Genomic DNA, 9,330 nt, shown 5'->3' on the forward strand with positions numbered 1-9,330 from the left:
AGTGTGTTGTGTTGCAGTCAGAGGCCCTCGGAGCCCTGTGTGGGGTCCTTGGCCATGAAGTATGGCCTCTGAACTATGATAGGCTGTCTGCGATCTCTGGGCTGAGTCTGGATCTGGTAACTGGAAGAAGAAGTCATGACTCTCTATAGGTTATTGGGAGTCCCTGGACAAGGGATGAAACTAGCGTGCACTTAAGAGGTTTCCAGGATCTTTGGATACAGCCTGGGCTGAGAGTGAGCTTTGATGAGGTCGAAAGCCCAATGGGAAGTTGTCAAGAGTCATTGCATCCAGGTTGTGCTGGGAACATGTGCCTGCATGCTTTTAGGGGTCTCTGGATGCTGGGTTGAAGTGCTCATGGCAGACTTTCCAGTATTGGGTCCAGGATGAACAATGTAGCTAGGGGGTTCTAGGGAGGGGCGGGTCTCCAAACCCCAGCCAAGTTGATACCTATGGTGGAGGTGCCACACACACCCTAGGCTCCGTTGGAAGTTGCTCTGTCCAGCAGAGGCTTCATGACCACGGCCGAACAAACTTCTACCCAGGACACTTTATTATGTCTGGGGGGAGGAAGGTGACTGCCTCTCTAGTGGAGACCAGCAGCCAAACCTTCATCCCTTATTCCTTTTATTGAGGAGGATACATGTGAGAGATACAAGGCTAAAATTCATAAATTGTCTATTGTATTCAGTTATTTGACAGTAACAGATAATATACACTCATTCAGGAATCACACTGACTGATTAGAGTCAAGGTCTATAAAACATTCAGACCAGGTGCAGGGTTCCGCATACTCCCTGCTAGAGATTGTTTATGTTACATTACTGATAAGGAAAGCAGAGCAAGTTCTAAAGCATAATGAGCATAATGAGCATCCTTTGATCCAATTCCCATGGCAACCCTCTGAGTGGTTGTCAGTCATGTTCCACACACAGCCTTATGTTGAGACTTAGAGGCAAGCGCGGCCAGAAAGCTGGCGGCTCGTCTTGCTCAGGCTGGGGCTACAGTTCCTTAAACCACAAGGAGCGATTGCCCACAGATACCCTTCCATGAAGTATCACTGCCTTGTGGTGGCGCTAGACAAAACCTAGGTTGGGTCATGTCTGGGGAATTTTAGTCCCTGTCCTGAACTCTCCCCCAAATCTTTCTGGACACTCTGAGAAAATATCAGACTGTAAGCAAGGGGCAGGTGTATAGAAAAGCTGTACATATGTTGTACTGGAGCACAGGAAGAGGTGTGTGAAATATCCTGCTTTTTAGAAAATCACCCAGGTTGTCCTTACTGAAGACTTTTTTATACTTATAGGGCAAGGGGTTGATATCTAACTTCACTCGACTTTTCCAGCATTATATGGTATTAAAGCTTTCAGAGTGCTTTCATGTACACCCAGAGTTCTTAAGCCAAGGGTAGGGGATACAAGGGGGTAGTGGTCTATGAGTGGATTTCAAGGATCTGCAAAGTCTTGGAAATCATAAGAAAAACTGGATGCATGTTGGTTTATGGGGAGAAAGAGGGCAAAAGTGGTCACAGGGATAAACAAGAAGTATTTGACCTGTCCAAGGATTGGCTTCAGAGCAGTCTGTAAATCCCTCACTATTCATATACAAAATGATATGAAGTCTGCAATTTTCTGATGTAAAGAGTTGATTCCACGGCTTACATTTACAAGGGGATGGTGATCCCCCTAAGAGCTTAAGGACTATTGGAATAAAGTAGGCTCCCATATTATTTATGGGGCCTAGGCATGACTAGAAATAGAGATTCCCCTTTTTCTTCCCACACCTGCTATTGGTGCACATTTCAAGGTATCTTACATACTGACCTGCATGTCCAAGCTCAGTCTACCTGCCCCCCCCCACAGTCATGGCCTAAGGTTACATGAATCCCACAGTTCTCTTTCATGAGTATAGACCTGGAGTTGAGGTCCATGTAGGCCCTGGAAATGGGCCATTTGGGCCAGGAGGTCCAGGGTTCCAAGTTCTCAGACCATGGTCTAGAATTGGGGAGATGGGCACAGGTTCAATGTGAGCACTTCCTAGAAGCCCTTGGATTCCTCAGCCCATGGGGAGGGACACAGCCAGAGGATGTCAGAGTGGGGCCCTCTCCCTGGGTTTAAGGCAATACTGGTATTCAGTACTGCTATTGAAAACAGTCCATGTGAGGAAGTTGATGGTTTTGGAAGAGTTAGCCCCATGTTAGGGCTGAAGAAAAAGACCCTTCACTGTGAGGATGTAGTGGAACCTAAGTTTTTTTTCTTCTAGTCTAGTTTTTCTTTTCCCCCAATTAATCCACAAAAAGTGTGTTATGATAGGGTCTCTATGACCTAGATTTAGCTCATCTGACTATGACTATAGCTGGTTCTTGGGTTATGTAGAACACAGATTTAAGGAGGAAATAAATTCACTCTGTGGTGTCTATTCTCTGGTATGTGTTGGAAAGATCAAATATTTGAAAATTTATGTAAAATTTGGATAATTGGTCTTAATATATAGAAAACGCTGTGGGTGGGGGAGGGTCTTAACTACCTAATTTGGGTAAAGAGATGTGTTCCTGAGAAGAGTGGAAAGTTCATACAATTTTTCTAAATAGAATCTTGTTAAACTTTGAAGTTACTCAATATTTAAAATAAATGAGATAAAGAGAGAATATTTCTCATATAATAAACATCCTTTTAATTGGTCTATTTTGATGATTTAATTTTAATTATAATAGTTAAAGAGAATTCACACTTGTATTGCTGCACTGATATTTTTATATCAAGCTGGGTTGTACTTGAAGGGGGTCTTGGTTAAACTTATCAGTAACAATAAAAAATACCAGATTTCAAACTTTACTTAGAAATATGAGTATTGTAAAGGACTGAGAGGCAAAAGTCATGCCTTTTTCCCACATGCTTCTCTTCCAACTATGTACTGCCCAATCTCTCCTACCCACTCTACCCTCTCTCAGAACCCAGGCTTACATCCTCATAACCTGTGGTTCCCAGGGAGACAACTGTAGGTGATTCCTACTGTGTTAGCCTGGGAAGTGAAGTGTGGATAAGGTTTCTGAGACTGGGGAGGGATACCTTTCAAAAATAAAAAGAGCAGGGTCAATTGCTTCTGCTGTCACTGCTTACTCAGTGCAAGATGGCTTGGGCTGTGCTGTAAAAAATGGAGAGAGAGAGCAGGGCCTAGAGTGTCACCAGCATAAGGGCTGAGTTGTAGAAAGCTCTAGAGATACCTCTAAGGCGGGAAGGCAATCTCTAAAGGGATATCCTTAGATGGAGTAGATACCAAGTGGGAGGCCAGATAAGGGCTTCTCATTCTTGAGGGCTTTTGTTCACTGAATGGGAGTTCCCTTACCTCTTCTGCCCCCTTTTAAACTTCCTAAAAGCCTGTTGACACTCCCCATCAACTACATTTGGCTTACAGAGGATGCTTCCTTTGGGGGTAGTCTTCCACTCTCTTGATCATCAATGGGCAAACCACACCAGTGGAGGTGCTGAGTCACAGACATATGATATAGGGCTGGGAGGTGAGGGGAACCACACTGGTGATGTAATCTTCCAGACCCCTGTACCTTTTCCTTCTACACTTGGGTTTTTTCCTTCATAGCTTTCCCAACTTATTCCACGTATTAAGGGATCATGTACTTCCTGGTTAGAGGATATTTCCCTCTGTATACATAAATATCAGGCATTGGTGCTTATATGTGTCCAGGCCAAGTGTCTTTTATATGGGTATCTAATGAGTCCCTGGGTGTGGTGGTGTGAGGAGTTAGAAAACTCAGAAATGGAAAACATTTAACATTCAGAGTAGCAAATGAATACAGCTTGCCCATTTGCATTTTCCCTTTCACTCTGACTCATCTTCCCCTCTCCCACCCTATTATTGCTCCTCTACCAGCCCCACCCATTGGCACACCCATTGTCTGATCTAGGAAGGGTTAACACCTGCCTGCACCCAAGCTAGAATGAGAGGTAGAGTGAAAGCATGTTAGGTCTGGAGGGAGAAAGTAGAGGCTGGTCTGGATATTTTGGGGTCCTGAAGCTGAAGGGCAAAACAAGAGTTTACAGACATAATATTTGAGTCTAGGAGGGGACAAGGATCTAAGGGAGAAGAATAAGGGGGAATCAGACTATGTATTGTCACCAGACCAACCTACCAGTACCTCATATGTTTATTTTCCAGTTATTCATTGGGCAATATATGATATGCCAGGCACGTATAAGTGATTTATCACTTGTCGAATAAATGAAAATTTGCCACAGGATGATGAGGATAATAGAATAAAGAGAAACAGAAAAAAATTGCTGAGTTTCTCAGACCTCATCCTTCGCCCAGGTTAACAAGTGCTAAAGTGTGAAAAGAGGGGAAATCTCTGAGGACCTTGACCCTTTGAGCAGGAAGTGAAAGAAACCCCAAAGTTCTGATTTCAGAGAAATGTCATTTGTCATCAACCCAAGAAAAGAAGTTTTTCTCTTCAAAGACCATTACAGACCCTTTCTGGGGTTGCCCCCTTCAGAGCTTGATGGAAGGATCTGAGTCACACACCCCAACCCCAGTGGTAACCCAAATGACAGTGGTCATCTCCACAAAGCAGTCAATGCTTCCTAGTACCAAGTCAGCATGCTTTGGCCCTCCTTCACTCTCTCCTTGGAATCCAGATATTTCAGTCTTTTTTACTTCTGAGATAGTAGAAACAGATTCATCTGCTAGAGCTCTATTGACTTCTCTACAAAACAGAATTAATGCTATTTGAATGATCCTATGTACTGACAGACCACTTTCATATTCATCATTTCATTTTCACCTCCACCTCCAAATGAGATAAGCAGAGGTTATCCCTATTTAATGGATGAGGTAATAGAGGCTCAGAGAGATGACTTGCCCAAGGTGAATCAACTAGTAAATGACGGAGATGAGACTTAAATGCAGGTCTGAATAGTTCAAAGTTTTTGTTGCCTCAGAAACACTTATGTGACTAGAAGTTCACAAAAGAAATAAGGAGATGGGAGGTTAGGAGGCAGAGTGCCTGAATTCTGGAAGTAAAAGGGGTGTTCTCTCCTGGAGGGGTGAAGCAGAGCCAGGGGTATAAGACCACACCCCAAGTGGGGACTGTGGCAGATTGATATTTGGGACATCCAATGAAAGACTGTGAGGTCAGGGGCGGGGTTATTGGGGTGGTGGGCAGGAGCCCAAATAGCAGTTCAGAACATGCGGTGTTCAGGAGGAAGCTACAACTGGTGAGTGGTTTCTTCTCCTCAGCTGAGACTTTCCTCCCATTATACCCGTCTTTCTGTTCACTTCCTGCCAAGCTGTAGCCCTCTCCCTGAGGGAGTAACAATCTTCCCTCGCATAAGGGTCCTTACCACACCTAGGCTACTGGGCACTGAGACACTTGGGTCTGTCTCTTTGTATCTGGGTCCCTAGTTTTCTTAAAAGCCAGTGTGGTGGTTTTGATGTGTGATAAATTTCTGCCTGTTGGGTTCTGTCTTTCTATTCTTCACTTTTGGCTTATGAAAAACAAAATTAAACTATCTCCTTATCTTAACTTTGAAAGTAAATAACTTTGCCCCTCTACAGCTCTCATCTCCTTTTCTCTCACTTCCTCAGTGGCCAAAATCTTCTCCAACCTCTCTCCATCCTTGGGTCAAGAGACTTCTCTCCTGTGGCTTCTGCACCTGCTCTCTTAAGTCACTGGACAGGCATCTTTGGTCTATTCCAGTTCTAGAAGCTTCAGCCTCAAGGAGATGATTGATTGATACCTTGGATCCTGCCCTCCTGCAGCTATGACTCCTGCGTTGCTGACTTTTCTGCCTCTTGGGACCCTCACCTCCACATGATAGGCTTGTGTGGGGATACACCAGCTCTCAAAACTCTCTCATGAAGCTGTGTCTTGCTCTATCCCTAACTGCTTGGGCTGACTGGGTCTTGTGGTGATCTCTTTGTCTTGAATGAAAAGAGCCTGGCCTACCCAGAGGTCTTTCCCTGAAGATAGGCCCAGAGAAGCAGAAGTATCAGTGTCTGCTACCCTTTAAGTCAGAGATTGCTAACTGGCAGAATACAGTCCATACTAGTCTTTAACCCATTACTTGACATACTTGTTAACTATCTGGTCCTTGCTCTTTTAAGTCCTGACTTTGATCTAATTTCCATTCTCTTGCCACCCCACCCGAGGCCCCTTTTATGATTCTGGATAAGCTCAGGTCCTCTCCTGGGTTAGTTTATTTGCTCCATTCAGGACAGAGAGCTCTGATCCAGAACCAGCAACTCACTCTTTCTCCCCTCACTTCCACAGGCTTGAGAATATGCTGTTCCTCCCTCCCCTTTCCACCATGGACTTCACGCTGTGGCCTTTGTCTCAGAACCTCTGAGATTGGTTCCCAGGCAAGGCAAAATGCCCCTGTCCACAACAAGACTGCCTAGCCCCTATGACTCTGATCGGCTGGTACGGCTAGCAGCCAGGCTCTGGCCAGCACTATGTGATACCATGATCACTGTGGGGAGCCAGGAGTTCCCTGCGCATAGCCTGGTGCTGGCAGGTGTGAGCCAGCAGCTGGGCCAAAGGGGCCACTGGACTCTGGTGAAAGGCATCAGCCCTTCCACTTTTGCACAGCTTCTGTACTTTGTTTATGGGGAGAGTGTTGAGCTGCAACCTCGGGAACTGGGGCCCCTTGAGGAGGCTGCCAGGGCCTTGGGGGTGCAGTCCCTGGAAGAGGCATGCAGGAAGGCTAGAAGAGACAGGGCTAGAGTAGAGCTGAGTCAAGGGCTGAAGGAACAGCAGGAGCCAGAGAAACCCACAAGGGATTCTGAGAGGGGAGTGGGGAGCCTTGGAGAGCAGGGACCAAAGTTTATTAGAGCTGGTGGGAGAGAACAGGAGACAGTGCACCAGCACAGGACACCAAGAGAGAGCCCTGAGATAGCAGAGGCAATGCAGGAGGGTCAGGGGGAGCAGATGAGATCAGAGGAGAAACTCAGCCAATCCCATGTTGGCCATGGAGGAATAGATGGGAAGCAAAAAGTGATCATGTGGGTAAGGGAGAGTCCAGAGGACTCTGAGGAAAGTCTGGGGGAGTTGCCTGGCTCCACTCCCTCCCCAGGTTCCCTCCAAACCAGCATCACCTCTAGGCCCTGGTGGGCTGAAGCCCCTTGGTTAGTGGAGGGCCAGCCTGCCCTGTGGAGGAGCTTCTTGCTGTTGCCGCAAAGATATGGCACTCCCTTCTTCCATAGCACCCCCATTACTGGAGCTTGGCAAGAGGTCTGGCCTCCAGACCAGAGGTGAGTGAAGGGGCCATAGGAAGCCTGGCTGGGAGGGCATGGCTCAGGTGAGGCAGCAGTGATGGGTGGAAGGGCACCACATCTCTTATCTCTATTGTACATTTCCTGAGTTGGAGATAGGACAAGAAGCTCTCATCACAGGGGAAGCCAAAGCTCAGTCCCTGAGAACTCATAACACCTTCCTCTCCAGGATGGGATCAATCAGGATCCCAGGTTTTACCAAATCTGTTACTCTTCCCCACCCCCACCCCCAGGATCCCACTGTCCCTGGACCTCCACAAAGGGCTCTGGAGCCAGAACCAGCTGGCCTTCTCTAGCCCTGCCTCAGGTAAGCCCCTCACTGTCCTGCATGAACCCTGTAATACGATCTCTCTGCTGGGGCTGGGGCTGCAGGAGTCCAGCCTGTGCAGGGCCCCTACTTCACTCTGCTTCCTCCAGGTTCCCTCCTCCAGGGCTCCACAAAGCTCATCCCTGGGGAAATGGAAGAGTCTGATCAGAGGCAGACAGGTGAGTAGGGTGAGGGTACTTTTGCTTCAGTCTCACCATAGCGCCTGATGTCTTGCCTGGGTGTTTTAGTGATCTGGTCCTGGGATTCCCAGCTCTGCCCTCCTTTGCCTTCTTTATCCCCATAGGAGCACTTGCAACCTGTGTGGGGCATGTGGGCAAAGCAGGACGCCCATCTTGCCAACATCCTCCCCCACCCCCTCCTGCTCGGTCCAGGCCCTATTCTTGTTCAGTCTGTGGAAAGAGGTTTTCACTCAAGCATCAGATGGAGACACACTACCGGGTCCACACAGGTAGGTGCGACCTGTCCAGTTTAAGTTGTCTGCTTCTCTCCAAGCATTGGTCTGCCCGTTTCGAAGTCCCTCTCTGCATGCCTGCCTCCCACGCAACTCCCTTGCCCAGTTGCCCGGTTCTACCCCTAAGGCCAGCCGTAGTCTCCTTCTTTGCTTCACCGGCCCTTCATCGGCCTTCCTCTCCACCCTCCATAGGAGAGAAGCCCTTCTCCTGTGGCCTCTGTCCTCAGCGTTCTCGGGACTTCTCGGCCATGACCAAGCACCTGCGGACACACGGGGCTGCACCCTACCGCTGCCCTCTGTGCGGGGCCGGCTGCCCCAGCCTGGCCTCCATGCAGGCACACATGCGCGGCCACTCGCCCAGCCAGCTCCCACCGGGCTGGACCATTCGCTCCACCTTTCTCTACTCCTCCACCTCAAGGCCATCCCGGGCTTCGACCTCCACGTAGGCCCCCTTCCTCCTGCACCTGAAGGGATATCAGTAGCTTTTTTGCCTTTAGCCAAAGAATGAAAAAATTAAAGACGGGCCGGTGGGCTGGCTAGGCTTTTGACCCGGCACCGCGGCTTCGGTTGTCTAGCAGATTCGGCTCTAAGAAGCACCGAAGAAAGGTCGCCAAGAGCCCTCTCCCAGATGATCGTGGAGGGGCAGGAGCCTCAGTCAGCGATCCCGTGCGGAGTGAGGGCAAGTGAAGTTTTCACAAGTGAAGGTTAACTGTACGGGGAATGTTTATTTCATCACCAAAATAAAGCATTTTCTGTGCGTCCAGACTTGAGTCTGTGTGGGTGGGTGGGAGTGCGCGCAGCCTTGTCCTTAGGCTTGTAGCGGCCCCTAGTGGCCGTGCGTCCGCTGTTCAGCGCGGCGGCCGCCTCCTATACCTCCCTGTCCTCCCCGGGAGGAAGAGGACCGGGAGGGTTCGAGATTCAGGTCGACTTAACAGCAAGCTCTGAGGGGCAAGGCTGTGAGAACCCAAGTTACTGCCCCTTCTACAGCAAGCGAAGGTGCGCGGTGTCTGAGTCTGGGGGGTCCCGGGCCCGGGCTCGAGGGGAACGCGTGCTCCGCTCTGCTTTCAACCACCCGCCTCCTCTCCTTGAGGACAAGGGCCACGGCTTCTGCGGCACGTTTCCTCCACGCTGTGCGGAACGGCGGCCAGGTTGTACCTCGAATTGAGACTAACCTTTGGCCACCGCCCCTTCCCCAACCCAAGCCTCCTGCAGTCGCGAACTTCATTTCCCAGTGTCTTCGGGGTTCCCAGGGTAAGAAGCCCTCTGCATT

At 48.8% G+C, this 9,330-nt stretch overlaps 1 protein-coding gene across 2 annotated transcripts; it reads left to right on the plus strand.

Annotated features, from left to right (window-relative positions):
• The first annotated feature begins 5,173 nt into the window (after positions 1-5,173).
• ZBTB32 (zinc finger and BTB domain containing 32) lies at positions 5,174-8,823 on the plus strand. 2 transcript variants are annotated; one of them, XM_090259625.1, is made up of 6 exons: positions 5,174-5,225; positions 6,281-7,260; positions 7,515-7,588; positions 7,699-7,767; positions 7,893-8,057; positions 8,253-8,823. In XM_090259625.1, the coding sequence occupies exons 2-6, from the start codon at positions 6,380-6,382 to the stop codon at positions 8,504-8,506; spliced, it is 1,443 nt and encodes a 480-aa protein (XP_090115751.1). In that variant the 5' UTR covers positions 5,174-5,225; positions 6,281-6,379; the 3' UTR covers positions 8,507-8,823. The 2 variants fall into 2 exon arrangements, with proteins under 2 accessions (XP_090115751.1, XP_090115752.1); XM_090259626.1 differs by having other exon boundaries at positions 7,981-8,057; positions 8,253-8,378.
• Positions 8,824-9,330: the final 507 nt, after the last annotated feature.

The sequence above is a fragment of the Furipterus horrens genome, unplaced genomic scaffold (genome assembly GCF_987537825.1).
Source record: "Furipterus horrens unplaced genomic scaffold, mFurHor1.1.pri manual_scaffold_13, whole genome shotgun sequence".
NCBI classification, from domain to species: Eukaryota; Metazoa; Chordata; class Mammalia; order Chiroptera; family Furipteridae; genus Furipterus; species Furipterus horrens.